We start from the raw sequence: 17243 nt of genomic DNA on the forward strand, positions 1-17243 counted from the left end.
TACGCAATGTTGACAAATGTCAGCTTCAGCATTGGTTCACAATCGCCGAATTCATGCCCTTATCATCACAAGTCAGATGTTCACAGTCGCCGGAAAAGATCAAACAGAAGCAGGCCAACATGGTTTGGACTCTGAAGCAAATTGCGCTTTATGGTTTGCGAGTAAACGGACACCGAACCAGGCGGATGACATGAGAGATGTTCACCTGAAGGTCGGAGGGACGCGATGTAGACGGTCTGTGCTGTCGCTGGCTTAGCGGTTAAGGTCATACCTGCTTTTAATCACACAAATGTGTGCATTTATAATCGGATGGAAACTGGCACACACTATACCTTTATCCCTTTAAAGTACGTCATCCCTCGCTCTGTTCTTCACCTCGGTTTTTGTCGTTGTCCTCTTTCATCCGACTGATTGATCCCTGCCCTTCCTCCATCTTGCACGCTGATATTTGATGATATAAATGATATTTGCTGATGATATTTGTGTGCCTTCAGGCTCTCTTTCTCTATGACTTTAGCCCAACAAAGAAATGGCCTGCATCACCCCCAACACACACCCCCCACCCTTATTTAATGGCCCTGTTATATTGCTGCAGGCTAATGTAGAAGGCCACAAAGCCACCACAAATCTCTCAGAGCCAGGGTTTCTTCGTGTACTCCCTCGGCTTCGCTCTGGGTACTGCGTATCTGTTGCCGCTTTTCCGAACTTGACTTTTTCATCTTGTTTTGCTCTTCTCGTCAGTCCCCCATGGCTCCAACTTTCTCCATTCCCCTTCATTTCTCGCTGTGTATGATCACCTCCAAAAGGCTTTCCGGGCAGGCAGACCGATTAAAACGCCAAACAAGTACCTGGGCATTTTGTGTGCGTGCTAAGGCAACAAGACATATGAAATCCCAGTGTGAACATTATAGCTTGAAAGATTTCTCACCAAGCCAGCCAGCACATATTGGAAATGGAGAAAAAGGGTTTTTTGAAGTCCAAACCAAAAGACAGCAGTAGGCGAAGGAAATGTAGGACAGTATTTGCATTGGCGAGAGATGCACCGGCATGCTAAATGATGGCTTGGTTGGTCGCTGCATCTAAATTCAAAAGAGAACGGGTGCTGGAATGATGGAAACAGTCAACTTGCAAATGAGTCGCAGCGCAACAGAGGGAAATTCCCCATGTTCACAAATGAGCAAGATGTATCCCGCTTAAACATCCTCATGATTTCAACATGAATTCCTATATGGAAGCATATATTTAGCAACGCGATTACAGGGTAGTTGCTCCATCTCCTGACCTAACTACCCCACTGCCTCGGTTCTCACTCACAAGATCAGGTACTAACAAATAGCCGTCCTCGGTTCGAATCCGGTCTCAAACCTCATCCTCTCTGGACCCGCAGCTGGGTTGACATAAATGAACTCATTCACTGCCGTGGACGTTTCTATTCGTCAACTGGAATCCAACTGTTGACTGCCACCGAAGAATATATTCATCGAGTACATTTTTCAACAGGTAGGTGTGGGAGAGGGTCTCGCCCAGCTTGTCTGCGAAATTCAGGTTTGTAAACTACTGTAATGACTAAAATATCCCTGTAGATGGCGGCGTTGCATCGCTTTGAGATCAGCACGGCTCTGAGTGAGATTAGTGAGTGAATCTCCAACATGCCAACATGTTGGAAGTTTAGGCACCTCCCACTCAAACAGAGTACGTATATGAATGGTAGAAACTGAGGATGTGTTGTGGTCAGTAATAGAAAGTGTGTCATGATCGTTGGCAACAGTTCATGGAGTAAATTCCGAATGGCATGTAAAAATGCCACTGAGATTCAACTGGTGCCATGCGGTGAGTCAGCGTCACTCAACGCGTATTTCTTAGTTAGTATAAACAGTTTGCCATTGAAAAGCCCTTTCATAGTCTTATTTTCGTTGTTTACTTTTGTCAACCGAGTGTTTCAGCCACTAGCTCCTTTCTGTGACTGTTTTGCAGTCTGTCTCAGCGCACTCCACCGCCCTCCCCCTACTTTCTACTTCCCATCCGTCTCCAATCCCACGTGGCTATGCTGGAGGGCAACCAAGAGTCTGCGGAACTCATCACCTTTTGATGTACTTAGATCAGTTGTAGCTTGGGACTCTATTTGGTGTATAATTTAGGATTGACTGCTTTCAGAGAACTTCAACTTGTTTATTTTTTGGGGGTCAGTACGCCACATTGCTTTTTCCGGCTTCCCCGAGTTAGCAGTAAAGTGTATCCGTTTGTCACTTGAATAATTCAGGCCTCCGGATTGCTGTCCAAGAATTGCCATTTTCACTCGGCTCCGCAGATTGGGAGTTAACACGGCAACCCAAAAGCAAATCAGTGGCGCAGCCTGCAGCCTCGTCCCACTAAACAAAGCTGCCAAGTCCTGAGTTGATGATCCCAAAGGGAGCATGATGACTGTAATGTTTTCTAAGGTTCTAGGTCAAGCACAATAAGACTTGGGGCGTGAGAAAGAATAACCAAATACAGATTGGTAAGTGAACCCAAACGTTCATAATAATAAAAAAAATAAATAATAGCAATAATCACGAGTACACTTACAAATGACATCAAGAACCCTTTTACATTAGCAACATTTATGCAGTTAACAGATCCCTGCATAATGATGAATGCAAACACTCTCTTTGCCCGCGTACTATCCAATTCTGGATTATTATTTTTTTTGCCTTTTCTTATCAAACAAACAATTGCCTAATTGCTGAAAACAACCAATTGACCCTGATTGACTGGGTGTCGAAGTGCACCTGAAGGGCACTTGGACCTATAAAAGGATAAATAATAATAATCATATGAGTACACTTCCAAATGATATGAAGAACCCTGTGAAGTTAGCAACATTTATACAGTGAACAGATCACTTCCTGTATTATGCTCTTATTCTGAAAGACAAAGCGAACCAAATCTTGTAGCAGAGGTAGCTTATATGCGTACCTTTTGACTAATCAACATGTCTCGGCACAGTGTAACGATGCATTCTGGTGCAACACTTAAGGTCTAATGCTAATAAGGCACGTTGTCATTGACGCACACAGTCAAACAAAACATATATTCCAGTACACACACCCTTGCACGTGCTGCTTCCAGCCACTCTGACGCCACTGCGCCATGCACAAGCCCCCAAATGACCCCTGTTGTCAGTGTTTCTAGGTGGACAGATAGCTAATGATAGCATTCAATGTCCCCCTGTAGTGTCACTACAGGACATCACCATGAGGAAGGCTTTCAGGAGTTGCACCATCCAGGACCAGCAGCTGTTCGACCGAGACTCGCTGCCTATCCCGATGCAGGAGACCTACCAGGACTGCGAGCAGCCGCCGCCTCTCAACATCCTCACGCCCTACAGGTCGGAATCTGTGCTTTTCTGTTTTTATTCCGGTAGTGTGAGGACAAATAAATAAAACATAACATCTGTATTCTGCTCCCTCCTTGAGCGACGTACAAGAACTTTTGACCCTAGCTAAGCCAGGCTGAAGGCAATCCACTTATATTGCTGCAGGTCTACAGAGAAATGAATGCTGGCTGTGGTAGTACAATTGGTCATGTGGGAGAGTAAACCCTTCGGTCCTGAGACCAAGTGAGGGGCAGGTGTGGGTGTCTGACTGGCTGACATCCTCTTCTTCTGTCAGCGTACGGGTCTTGCCTGGTGCCAGCTGAGGTCTTACTCCCAGTCAGTGGTGATTCGCAATGAACGACGTTCCGCTGATGGTTGAACAGCGGCTCAAAAATGTTTTTTTGCCGGGGTCCAGAAGTCAGCTGTCTGGCTTGCTGACGACTAGCTACAGTTAATTTGGGTTCAACTACACAGTCCCCGCGAGGAACGCGGATGTACACTCGCTGCGACATTAGCTGATTTGGACCGAGATATTCCATGTTCGTTTTTCATGTTGTTCCTGTTTCTTGCATCTATCCCTTCTGCTGCCGTTTTTTTCTTCACTCCTCTATTTTACACCTCACACCAGGAGGCTCACTGGGAATTCTCCCCAGGCTCCTTAGATAAAGCCGGAGTGCAGTCGCAACGCTCCCTTTCCCCCCCCCCACCATCGTCCACAAGCAAACAGACACTTTAGATTATGCAGAGCTATATCCCTGCATAATGACTTTTGCAAACACTCTGTTTGCCCTTCTATTATCCAATTCTGGAATTCTGTTTGTTGCCTTTTTGTTAAAGCCTTTGCTGTTATGCATTTTCTTAATCTTCATTTATTACTTAATGTTAACCATTTTTACACAGAGCTTAATTCTTCACCTTCTTTCGAATGTTTATTCAGTGTGCGCTCTTGTTAATCTTGACTGGGGCTTTGTAGTTATAGAAGTTGCCAATTAGCCACACTGTGGGAGCTGGAAGACGAGCCGGCCCACAGAATCATACAAAAAACGAGAGAAGCCAGGAGTTTTCCGTTTAGGAAGGAAGAAGACTCAAAGCCTTAGGAGACCCCAAGAAAAAGAATACATCAGAAGGGTGGAGTCCTTTTCTTTCTGTTCCCCGCCTGATATGGGGAAAAAAAAACAACAACATTTCTTGGCAGTGCAACGCTGTGTGATCATTTTTATCTTCAAGAGACACCACTGATGCGACAACTGCCACTGTGGAGGTTCCAGATCGTTCTACATCTCCCGCCCTGTGATGGCAGGAGTGAGTGAAGAGGAACAAGAGAACAGTTGAGAGGGAATGAATGATGAACTCTCAACACATTTGCTAATTATTGATGTGAAGTCACTTCATCAAAATGCCATCTCCAAGGCTGAACATTTACTAATCTGGATCAGCACCAGAAATCCGGATGATGAACTAAAGTTAATCGGGTCGTCCGAAGCTACACGCCAAATTTTCTCGATCGTGTTCCAAAGAATCTCGACTGTGAGGCAGACTTGCTAACCAATAGGGCACCGTGCTGCACCGATAACCGCAATCGGCACCAGGTAATCCAGATGATGATTAACTCATTCATGGCCAGCCGTTTTCAAAGCAGTGTTCCCCATATTGCCAGTCGTTTTAAGAGCATTTTCACTGATCTTTCAAGATCCACAGAATATTGTGTTCTGTGACAATACAAGCACTGAACCTACCAAAACAAAGTGTAGACTCTCTTCTTTGACAAAAAAAAAAGCTTTTTTCAAGTTTTTGTGTACTCAGCAGTCGAACATGGTTGGTTGGTTGGTTGGTTTCACCAAAAACACAGGTTCAGATGTTTCTTCCAAAATCAGCAGGCGACAGGGCGGCCATTTGCTGTATTACCTAATGGCACATGGTGTCATGAGGTGATATAGAACAGCCCCGTTGGTCGGCCTTCGGCCGGCTAACCGAGTCAGGTTAGACTGTCACCATGGCGATCAGTCTTTTGGGTGGACTGATTAGGGTCATGACCTCATGCTACAAACCCTAATCCAGATACATCTCTTCCGAAGATCTTGAATGCTTTGAGATCTGACTAACTATGGCATGCTGTGAAAATGTAATGCAATTTCTTTTGTGCGCAGGGATGACGGAAAGGAGGGTCTCAAATTCTACACAAATCCTTCTTACTTTTTTGACCTGTGGCGAGAGAAGATGCTGCAGGACACCGAAGACAAGCGGAAGGAGAGGCGGAAACAGAAGGTATGTCTCGTGACTTGGCCTCGTTCCCACCTAACGGTACAGTTTGGCACAGACTTTTTTTTTTGGGGCGTTTCCATTGTCAACTGATTCGTTGGGTTTACCATTTATCGTGTGTGCTACGTTCTCGATCGACCCCAATAGGTGGAAATCGTCAATAGATAGATCGATCATATAAAAAGGTTTATTAAATAGTTTTTAGAATTGGAAGACTGTCTGTTATTTTTCCCTCCAAGTTGATGTTTACGGTAAAACTGACAAATAAAGCAAAAAGGCATTAAACTTTGTATATTTGAACACCAACATTTTCAACCAAACGATATCATTTTGTCTAACAAGAGTCCGCTAGCTTAATGCTAACATATAATGCCAAACTCCATTACATGGGCCAACGAAAATTAGTATAGCTCTTGAGGTAATTATAAGTCTTCAAACAACTGCTAATTTAACATACACACGAAGCAGCAAAATAAGCAACAAATAATAGATATGACAACAATAATATTTGGTCTGCTCTGTGGGAACAACAACTATTGCTGTTGGGGACCTTATCTGCCTCTTCTTCTTGCTGTTAATTCTGTCTGGCATGTTGTGACACAATGTGGTACTGCAATGAAGCCGCACAACTCTTAAACTAAGACGTGCCCAAATACTGTTAAAAAAAAATATATATATATATATTTTAAAAACTATTGCTTAAAATAGCAGGGCCGCGAACGATGAACTGCGATATAAAAAAAAAAAATCGAATCCTCAGTAGCCCTTAGCACTTGTGATGAGCATAATAATCATTGAATTGACAGAACAACACGATGTCAGCCGTGTTTATCAGGGTTTTGTCATTCTTTACCGCACCGCTTGGTGGGAACGACAAGAACGAGAGGGAAAATGGAAAAAAAAAAATATTCAAAAAAAAAATCCCGGTATGCGTGAAATGACAGGGTCGATATTTACAGGCCTGGCACGACGTTGACTCCTTCATGAAGTCGTCACTTACAGGCCTATCAACCAGTTGACCCTGTTAGCAATTGCTTGCGTGATCATTCCATCAGGAGCACGGTGCTGTCTTCTGCTGTTTTCGACTTCAAACACAGGCAGCCCTGCCGCCGATGTTGAATGCTTTGCGAACACGACATTAAAGGCTCTCATGCAGTGTAGGACAAAGGGCTTCCTCTCACAGAATCAGTCAACCTCACAGTCAATCAGAGCTCATTACACCGGTGTCAACGAGGATTACGCACGGCGGTGCTGCGAGCGAGGGTCCTCCAGAATGGAATACGGTGTTTTACGAAGGGGGCGAGGTGGCTTGCAACGAGAAGGAGAAGTTTCTAGAATGTATAATTAATCGGTCAGCCGCACGCTTCACAGTACATAGGATTTTATTTGTGTCAAAGGAGGCAGGTTGTTACGCTTGTTTACAGCTGTGGCCTCCTGCAGTGAATTCCTTCTTATTAATTAACCACCCACCAAGCTCTGCAGACGAACCCCGCAGAGAGACAGGGGGGTTGAGGAATTACACGCTGCATAATAGAGTGAGGCCTCTAGATGTTGAAAGCTATTCTTCGGCACGCCGGCCATAAAAATATAGTCCGTTTACGCAAATGGTCCAAATGTAAATGTGAGCGGGTGGGTTCGTATGCATTATTAAGTCATCTCACTAGATTAAAGCGGATCACCAGTATTTCACTTGATTGGTTGTAACGGTTCTATCGTGGTGAATGCACATACAGACTCACTAAGTTATGGATGAACAGTTATATCTGCATTTTTACATGCATGATATATACACATACAGTGGGTACGGAAAGTATTCAGACCCCCTTAAATGTTTCACTCTTTTTTATATTCTAGCCATTTGCTAAAATCATTGAAGTTATTTTTTTCTACATTGATGTGCACACAGCACCCATGTTGACAGAAAAAAAAAATATTGTTGACATTTTTGCAGATTTATTAAAAAAGAAAAACTGAAATATCACACTGCCATAAGTATTCAGACCCTTGGCTCAGTATTTAGTCGAAGCACCGTTTTGAGCTAATATAGCCATGATTCTTTTTGGGAATGATGCAACAAGTTTTTAACACCTGGATTTGGGGATCATCTGCCATTACTCCTTGCAGATCATCTCCAGTTCTGGCAGGTTGGATGGTGAACGTTGGTGGGCAGCCATTTTCAGGTCTTTCCAGAGAGGGCTCTGTCTGGCCATTCAAAAACGGTCACGGAGTTGTTCTGAAGCCACTCCTTCGGTATTTTAGAGCTGTGTGCTTAGGGTCATTGTCTTTTTTTAAGGTGGACCTTCGGCCCAGTGTAGACAACCATCTTAACGATGATCAGAAGAAATGGACAGCACCTGAGTTAAATATGGCTGTGTGATATTTCTGTTTTTCTTTTTTAATAAATCAACATTTTTAACAATTACGCTTTTTTTCGGTCAATATGGGGTGCTGTGTGTACATTGAGGAAAAAATGGCTGCAATATAACAAAGAGTGAAAAATTTAGGGGGGTCTGAAAACTTTCCGTACCCACTATATATATAGATAGATAGACAGAAACAAATCTATTCATGTGTATTCCTAACCACGAATATGCAGCTGTTCACTGTTTTCAAAAATCAAACTAACTCTAGGTCTACCAGCTTCCAAAAATAGATTGTGATCATTTTACGCATATAAGATGAGAGTCAATTTATATTTTATTGATGGGCAAATCTTTGGGGCGATAAAGAAGGCAATGTTGGTCCGTTCCCACACTGCAGTGCACACGCTGAGCAGCACAAGTGGAGCAGGAGCAGCGAGTGTAAAAGAGAAACCTGCAGTGTACTAATCTCATTAGCTTCTGTTAGCCTCCACGGATTAGCTGGATGATATTTGCCCAGCCGGTCAGAGCAACCACTGGAAAATAAGCTAAAAGACATCTTTACTTGTCAGGATGTCCAAATTGAGCTTGGGATATTATTTGTCGGTTGCCATAATTTCTGCTATGTGTAAAGAATTCCCATGCAGTGTCTTCCTTCATCCATCTTTGCTTGTCCACTTTGTCCTTTCTGCATTCCCATCTAACGCTGTCTGAATGTGCGCAGCTGGAAATGCCTTATCTTGTGTGTCCTGAGGGCCTTATAAGCGTTCTCTCTGAAACCCTTCCTCCTCCTTACCCCCTCGAGGTAAGCTGCTCTCCCCCACCCCCGTGCCCCCTCGCCAGGGCATCCGATATTCCACCCACTGAAGCCTGCAGCCCACTAAATTCCAGTCCGCACTCCTTCGTGAGCGTCGTAGCCCGTTACTAACTCCAGTTTAACTTTATGTCCTTTAAAGTCATACGTATATACAGTATACATCATGCACATGTGCAAAGTGTTCTGAATACAAATCCGCATTTCAACTGCATGCTGCGTTGGAGCAGTCTTATTTACCCTTCTCTTTGGTTTTCACTCACATTTGCTGAAAAAAAAGTAGAAAATATATAATGATATTCAATATTATTGTAAGCCTGCATTTGCACCAAACGACCCTTCTCGCCATCCCCACCCCCAAAAGATGCCTGGCACTCTCTGGAGTTGAGTAATTAAAAAAAACTGCCCCTTGCCACTATATAAGCAAACGCGGTGTGTGTACAACAGCAAAGCATTAGTTTTTTGTTAGCGTCAAACGCTCTGTGGCCCAAGAGCCGTGGGGGTCTTTATTTAGCCATTCGCTTCGCCGCACTTCTGCTGACTCTGTCACACGAAACACACAAAAACCTACACACACACACACACACACACACACACAAATATACACCTGCAGATCACATTAATGTGACACGAGACACAAACAAATGGACCCTTAGCGTAAGCATCAGCACATTCGGATGCAAGACAAACTCAGATAATGTCGCGTACAAACACACTGCGCACCCCCCACGCTTTATTTCCCCATTTGCAGTTAGCGTTAGCTTCTCGCCATTTAAAGTGACTCTTAATTGAACAGATGCGTGTCCATGTGGTGTTTGACACAGTCCGTATTTCATTACTACACGCAACAGCTGCTGATCATCTGAATGCGTATGGATTATATCGGGATATTATGTCAAATGTAGCTCGGCAGGTTTGTCGCCTACATTTGTTCCATTTCAGACTTTATTTCTGCCTTACTAACTTGGATTTAATTCTTCTTAATTCGTCTTTACAGTATAGATGTGCGTAATGGAAATCAAATGGTATTACTATTATGCTAATCTCATCGAGTATCTTGATGATTTGCCCCGAGAACAAACTACCAACCGCATGAACTAAAATATACAAAACCTATTATGTACTAGCAAATTTAGCTCATAGATCAGTTTTTGATGAGATGTAGCTACAAAGAAGTGATTTTCCCTATCCTTCATATTTTTTTTGGCTAACAGTTTCAAGGCAACACTATAGCATAGCGGCTAATGGAAGTGAGCCCACTGGCTACGTTTGAGAGCAGTTTTGGCATAAGTCAAAGAGAAGTCTCAAAGCAAAATTTTAAACTTACCCCAACGGCAACACTTTTGTCTCAAGGTTTTAGAACAAGTTAATGGGAGTTTAAATGCAACATTTTATTTCTTTTCTGAATTTCACATGTACATCCAATATGAACCTTGGGTTTGAAATAAACAAATGGCTTGACTAACGTAGTGGCTAAGGCAAATTAGCCCACTAGCTAGCATTTTTAGCATATTGAGTTTGAAATAAACAAATGGCTCGAATAGCATAAGGGCTAATGCAAATTAGCCAAACAGCTAGCATTTTTAGCATAAGTTAACGGAAGTTGCAATGACACATTTTAGGATAGCAACTCTCGTAAATTAACCAACCAGCTACCATTTTTAGCATATTGAGTTTGAAATAAACAAATTGCCTGCATAGCATAGTGGCTATGAGTTCCGTAATTTCAATCCTCTGTATGTGTTACGCATCTTGAAGAATTGACAATAAAAGCACGTTGACCTAATGCAGATTAGCTCAACAACGAGCATTTTTAGCATAAGTTAATGGGAGTTTCAATGCCACATATTAGCATAGCAACTCACGTAAATTAGTGCACCGGGTATTATCTTAGAATAACATAAAGGCAATTTTAATGCCACTTTTTATGAAGCCTGAGTTTGAAATAAACAAATAATTGAATAGCATGGCAGCTAACTCAAATTAGCTGACCAGCTAGTATTTTTAACTGGGAGTTTCAAAGCGACATTTTAGCATAGTAGCTAATTTTTTCAATTTTATATTTGCATGTGGACTGTCTCTTTTTTATTTCATTAAATTGCACTTTTTTTTCTCATTTGAATCCTATTTTGCGTTATGCTTAATTCTAGAATGATCTGTCTTTTTAGTTTTACCACAGCTAAGCTCTATTGTTACCACGCGTGTGTGTGTGTCTCTCTCTCTCTCTTCCTCTACTGCGTGTGCATTATTGCGGCCTCGCTCTCGCTGTGAGCGTTTCTGTCTAACAGCACTTTTTCCCTCTTTTGCCTTTTGTGGTCCCGCTCACCTTTGCCACCCACACCGTTGTATGCCTCTCGTCGCCGTAGTTGTTGTTGATGAGTGCAGTGTTGTTGATTATTATTTTTTATTTGTTTGCTCTGCTCTGAACTCTCCCCTCCCCGATGCTTCTCCTCTAGTATTTTTTTTTCCCATTGTTTCTTATAGTCGCAGGAACCCCGCATGTATGATCAGGTCTATAGGTACTTAGACCTTCCCGGGCAGGTATGTGACAAAAAAAGTGATTGTGTGTTTTTTGTTGTTGCTATTTGTGTGTTTTTATTTGTGATACAGCAGCTTCTGTATGCTTAAATGTAAGGCATGCTGACATGTGTGAGGCCAGGAGCGCTCTATGATAATCAGAAACTGACTCGTGTATTTAAAAACAACCACAGAGCTTAGCCTTTAAGACCACTAACCTAATGCTAATGCTAACACATGATGGGAAACACCATAGACGGGCTAACGAGTACCATGTATCATCGATGTGGTGGTGTTATAACCTTAAAGTAACAAATATTAGACAGATAATATAACAATACAGGCATACATTCTTTATCCTCTGCAAAGAATGATTAATATTACAAGTAAGGAGTTGTGATGTATATCCATGTCTGTATTATACTGCCCCCAGGTGGTCAAGAATCGCTAACCAGAAAGAGCAGCACAATGTCCATTCAATTGAAGCAAAAAGTATGACAAAAAGATACTTAATCCACCTGAAACAGGAGTTTAAAACTAAAAAAAAGACTACAAAAACTTTAAATAATAATAATAATAATAAAATAAAATGCAACAATTGTCATAATCACTTTTTTTCTATAAACAATATGATGTGTGTCTTGTGGAAAAAAAAACTGCTCGGTCCCTATCCCCTGTGAATAGAGGGGAAGAAAATATTACTCGCTAATAGTAACGGTAAATAATAGGATAGATACTGTTAGTCGAGGAAGAACCTTTAGTGTTTTTGTTGAGAATCTGTGAGTTGTGGATACGAGCTAATTTAGGATGCTAACTAACCAACACCAAAGAAGCATCTCTTGCTAAGCCGTGTTTGCTTGAGTGGGCTTACGGTGCAATCCTCACATGAGCGTGCGGTAACAGGAAAGTCAAAACTCAACTTGTTGTTGTTTGTTTGAACTCAAACGCAAAAGCAACACTAACCTGTTCACCTCTCTTCCTTGACCTCCCGTAATGCAAAGCTAAAGGGGATAGATCGGCCGGCGGAGGCCGACAAGGCGCCGCGGGCGCCCCACGACCGCAGGAAGGAGTGGCAGAAGTTGGCACTGGGCGCCGAATTGGCGCAGGACAGGACCGACGAAAAACGCCGAGAAGCCAACGGCTCCGCCGGTTACCCTGACAACAGGTATGTTGATAAGTACTTATAAATTACGTAGAGGAAAATACAATGCAGTATACCCATTGAAAATATGATGTACTGCATGTATTATGTCTAAAGTGGTGCCTTGAGATATGAGTTTAATTCATTCCGCAACTATGTTGGTTACTCAAAAGACGATTCATTTCAATTTCCCAATTGAAATGAATGGAAATGCCATCAAAAAAGGAAGGACAATAGTCTATACTCTATAATATTGTACTTTATAAAAGCAGGATAGTAAAAACAAACAAAATGTAAATCATTAAACAGTTTGTGCATCATGACGAATTCATTGCAGCTTCTTCTGGTGTGCGCAACTTGTCCACCGGGTGGCAGTATACTACAGTCATGCAGACACAAACAAATAATAGATTCACAACTACTCTAAGTGACTCAGTAAACTAAAGTAATATTAGTCCTTTTTGGCAGAAGATAAAGAAAATATGCCCCCAAGTATTGCTGTCTGGTTACGTGTGTTGCTGCACTGTTTGTGTTCAAGTATCCATCGCTTAAAGCGTTATAACGTAGACATAGATGCATTTTGTTAGCCCGTTGTATTATGTGTTAGCATCAAGTTAGCGGACATAAAGGCAAAGGTATGTAGTTGTTTGAAATACACGTGTAATTCTCTTTGTTTTGTGTTTAATTTGATGGCAAACAGCTTTAACAGCTTGAAGCCTTTTCTATGAAGATTTATTCACTACTCCAAACAGCTGCGTGTTGTGAAGTGAGTTGAGTTCATTGCCACAATACGACGTGTCGCAAACTTTGGCTCGCAAGTCAAAGCACAAAATCGGCCGAACAGCGGCTCGAATTTCGAAAAAAAGACTTGACACCTCTGTGTTGTTTTAAAAAAAAAAAAAAAAGTACAATAATAAAATAATTCACAATAAAATTCAACTATATATAGGCTTGTTCTATTATGAAAAATTGTTTGATATATAGAGTACAGTCAAAACACATATTTCCAGGTATGGTAGCCCTGTTGGTATGGTAGCACCCAATTTTCTCTTGTAAATGATTATTATTATTTATGATATATTATATATATATATATATATATATATATATATATATACACAAATCTCATTAGAGTGTGCATTTGTACCTAATGAAGTGTCTGCTAAGGACATTCCGGATGCTTCCTCACAGTTCAGATTTTCTTAATGGCCTATCAAGGCTCCAAATGCTGCCAGGGAAGGGGATTAATGAGGAATATTATATGAAAATTGCTGGTCCAGCATAGATGATTGCTTACTTAATGCGGGTTCATGCTCCTTATCGGCACGGTGGTCTCGCCTCGCCAGGGCTCAGCTGTACACGGAGCACTTGGACGGGCCCTTCTCGCTGGCGGCGCTGCCCTACAGCCAGATGAACGAGCTGCTGAGCCGCAGCGGCGACAGAATGTACTCGCGGCCCAACGACCCGCCGCCGCCTCCGCCCGCCGTGCACCTGCTGGGGGAGATCAAGCCGCCCTCGGTGATCAGGTGGGAGCGGACGTTTTAACAGGAATCGCATTTTACAGTGCTGACACGTTATCGTTCAAAGGAATATTAGGGCCACCACACCCAAAGGACTTCAGCCATAAATTGTATTTTTTTTCTCAAGCTAAAAGGCGAGAGTTGTAGGAGAACTAAGTCATAATTTTGACTCTTGGGGGGGGAAAAAGAAATCTTAAATTTTTAAACATGATCTTTTTTCTTGAAATAAAATAAAGTTGAACTTTTTTGTTTTGACAGGGAAAAGGCTGAATATTATTAAGCGTAGCTCTTGGGGAAAGAATTGACTTAAAAAGAAAATATCTGCCTTCAATTATAACTAAAATAGATTTCTTGGAAAAAATACATTTTTAAACGTAAAAATGACTTTTTTAAAATACAAATGTTCTTAATAAAAAGAAAATGAATGGGGGGAAAAATAAAAATATGTGATTAAAGGCATATTTTCCATGAAAATAATTTTTTTATGAAAGGGATGTATTTTGAGGAAAAAAATATTACAATACAAAAATAAAATCATCGTTTACACAGGAAAGTGAATGAAAGTGGAGCAGAACCGTTTGCTGCATGCATGAAAAAAAATGTAGCTTCATTCCTCATAAAATTTTAACTTTTTGTCTTGGGAAAAACATTTCTTCATTAAAAAAAGTTCAACTTTAAAAAACCTCAAAATACACCTTTACTTTTGTTTTGATTGTTTTTGAGTAAGTATTTTTTGAAAAAAGAAAAAAAAAAAAAAGCCATACGATTATGAAAATAAACTAAAGTGAACAAGGATGATTGGAGAAGAAATCGGTCGCCTGAATGAAGATGAGAAATCAACTTTTTTCCCAGCTCCATTTTAATTTGAGTTTAGTCTTTTATTCACAAAGCAACGTGTCAATCACCCTGCATTTCTAGTTGTTTGTGGTCTAATCTCTCTGGCAGCAGATTTTAAGAACGCGTCCATTCAAAGGAGTACTGACCGGCCAATCCAGAGGCGCAGAATTGATTGTGTAGTGGATGGACAGTTGGGGAGTTCTGTAGATCCAAGATGAGGGGAAAAAAGGATCAATAAAGTGTTGTTAGGGGCTGTTTTTTTTCTGCTGCAGACCTTTGCAACAAAGGCCACATGGTTGAAGAGGGGGAGACATCAGGGGGAGTGATTAAGTTTGCAGCTGACACATCAGAAGGATCCTCATTGATTTCTTTCTTTCTTCTTCTTGTCCCCCGTTTGTTTTGATTTCCAAAGGTTGCACTTCATTGTTCTCCTCGTACTTTTCAATCACTGGTCACTTCTGTCTGTTGATATGCTTTGGTATAATATGATATAGTGTCGGACGTGTTAGGATATTATATGGTATGTTATGATATGCTTTGGTCTGGTATGACATTATTATAATGTATTTTGTCAGCGCTCCCTTGAAGAAGAGATATTGTATGTCAGTGGGACAATTTCTGGATAAATAAAGAATAATGAAAAACATATATGATATAGTTTGGTTTGATGTATGGTATAATATTGTATGATTGGGTAAGCGATATATTTTTGGATATAGTATATGGCATGGTATAATATGACCCAATATACATTTGGTATGATATACGATATGTATGGTAAACCATGAAATATGGCATGATTTGGTTGACTATGATATCGTGTATATTCATCACGATATACTGTGTGTACTGTGATCTACCTTGGAATGTTCTGTTCTGGTTGGGTCGGGTCCGGTCCGGTCCGATACATACCCCGTGACCGGTATCCCGGTATTGACTGGTTTCTTCTATGGACTAGGATCCGGCACAATCGTCAGATCTGTTGGAATTTTGGAATCGTGTATATTTCCACCCAAATGTACAAAGGGGTAACGTGACACTGATGAATCTACTCTGCCGTTCTCTTCCTGCCTGCAGTTCCAGTTCCGGCTTTTCCGACAGCAGACCTCAGTCTCCAGCGCGGACGGCAGGCCTAAACTCCAGCACTCATCCTCCTCCGCCGCCCCCTCTTCCTCCTCCGCCTCCGCCTCTCCCGTCCTCCGGCTTACGCGGCACGCCTCCGCCTCCCGTTCCCCCGCTACCGATGCATCAGCGACCCCCGGCGATCCCCCCTCCCCCGGCCCCTCTCCAGATCGCCCCGGGGGTGCTCCACCCGGCTCCTCCGCCGGTGGCGCCGCCCCTCCACCCTTCCTCCCCGGCCCGCCTCCAGCAGATCCCGGACAAGGGCCCCCACGCGAGCTTCTCGGCCCAGCCGGACGGCGCCGGCCTGCCTCCTCCGCCGGTGCCCCCTCCTCTGCCGCTCCCCGGAGCGCGGGGCTCCTCGCCCTGTCCGTCGGGACCGGCGCCCGTGTCGACCTTCCCTCCGGCGGGGACCCTGGCCACCGCGCCTCCCCACGCCAACGTGCACGATTTGGGAATCAAGAGGCACCATCCTGCCAATCTGCCGCCCATCAGCGACGCCCGCAGTGTCCTGTTGGAGGCCATCCGAAAGGGTATGTCGCAAATTCCACAAGGAGTGACCATCTCTTTATTTTATTATGCATGTATATTTTAAAGATGAATGTGGAATACCAACACAAACCATGCACGTGAGGTGCTGGTATTGGTATGGTCTACTCTGTGACGTGGGAGTTAGCGAATGAATCAGAATCAGAATCATCTTTATTTGCCGAGTATGTCCAAAACACACAAGGAATTTGTCTCCGGTAGTTGGAGCCGCTCTAGTACGACAAACAGTCAATTTACAGAACACTTTGGGGACATAAAGACATTGACAAAAAACAATTGTGCAAAAAGATGCAGAGTCCTCTAGCACTTAGAGCAGTTCGAACGACTAATATTGCAATCGTCCGGTGCAATGACCATTGTGCAAAGGGCACCGAGACTTCAAGGAGTGTATGCGGTTTAAAGTGACGAGTAGTGCGATCATCTGGGACAATGTCGGTTGTGCAAATGTTACAGATACTCCTCAATCGGTGGGCAAATGGAGCAGATGCTACTCTGGCACGAGTGGCCGGTATATGCAAATAGTGCAGCATGGCGAGACAACTACAGTGAGTGCACGAGTAATACATAATTGGCCCCACAGAAATGTGACAACGAACTCAAGTCAAAAAATTGCCAGCTTGTTGTAATGGAATTGTAGGTTAGGTGTTTAAGAAGTTGATCGCAAGAGGGAAGAAGCTGTTGGAATGTCTACTAGTTCTAGTTTGCGTTGATCGGTAGCGCCTACCTGAGGGAAGGAGCTGGAAGAGCTGGTGACCGGGGTGCAGACGGTCCG

General features: G+C 42.7%; 1 protein-coding gene across 4 annotated transcripts in view; it reads left to right on the forward strand.

Annotated features, from left to right (window-relative positions):
- wasf1 (WASP family member 1) overlaps positions 1-17243 on the forward strand; it is a 38253-nt gene that overhangs the window by 19007 nt on the left and 2003 nt on the right. For 3 of the 4 annotated variants that reach the window (XM_061704009.1, XM_061704011.1, XM_061704010.1), the window contains exons 4-9: positions 3214-3367; positions 5503-5620; positions 11273-11329; positions 12307-12470; positions 13793-13972; positions 15881-16455. In XM_061704009.1, the coding sequence (XP_061559993.1) occupies positions 3214-3367; positions 5503-5620; positions 11273-11329; positions 12307-12470; positions 13793-13972; positions 15881-16455 (1248 nt within the window). The remainder of the gene's footprint in view (positions 1-3213; positions 3368-5502; positions 5621-11272; positions 11330-12306; positions 12471-13792; positions 13973-15880; positions 16456-17243) is intronic. The other variant, XM_061704012.1, reaches the window with a different exon arrangement.

The sequence above is a fragment of the Phycodurus eques genome, chromosome 18 (assembly GCF_024500275.1).
Source record: "Phycodurus eques isolate BA_2022a chromosome 18, UOR_Pequ_1.1, whole genome shotgun sequence".
NCBI classification, from domain to species: Eukaryota; Metazoa; Chordata; class Actinopteri; order Syngnathiformes; family Syngnathidae; genus Phycodurus; species Phycodurus eques.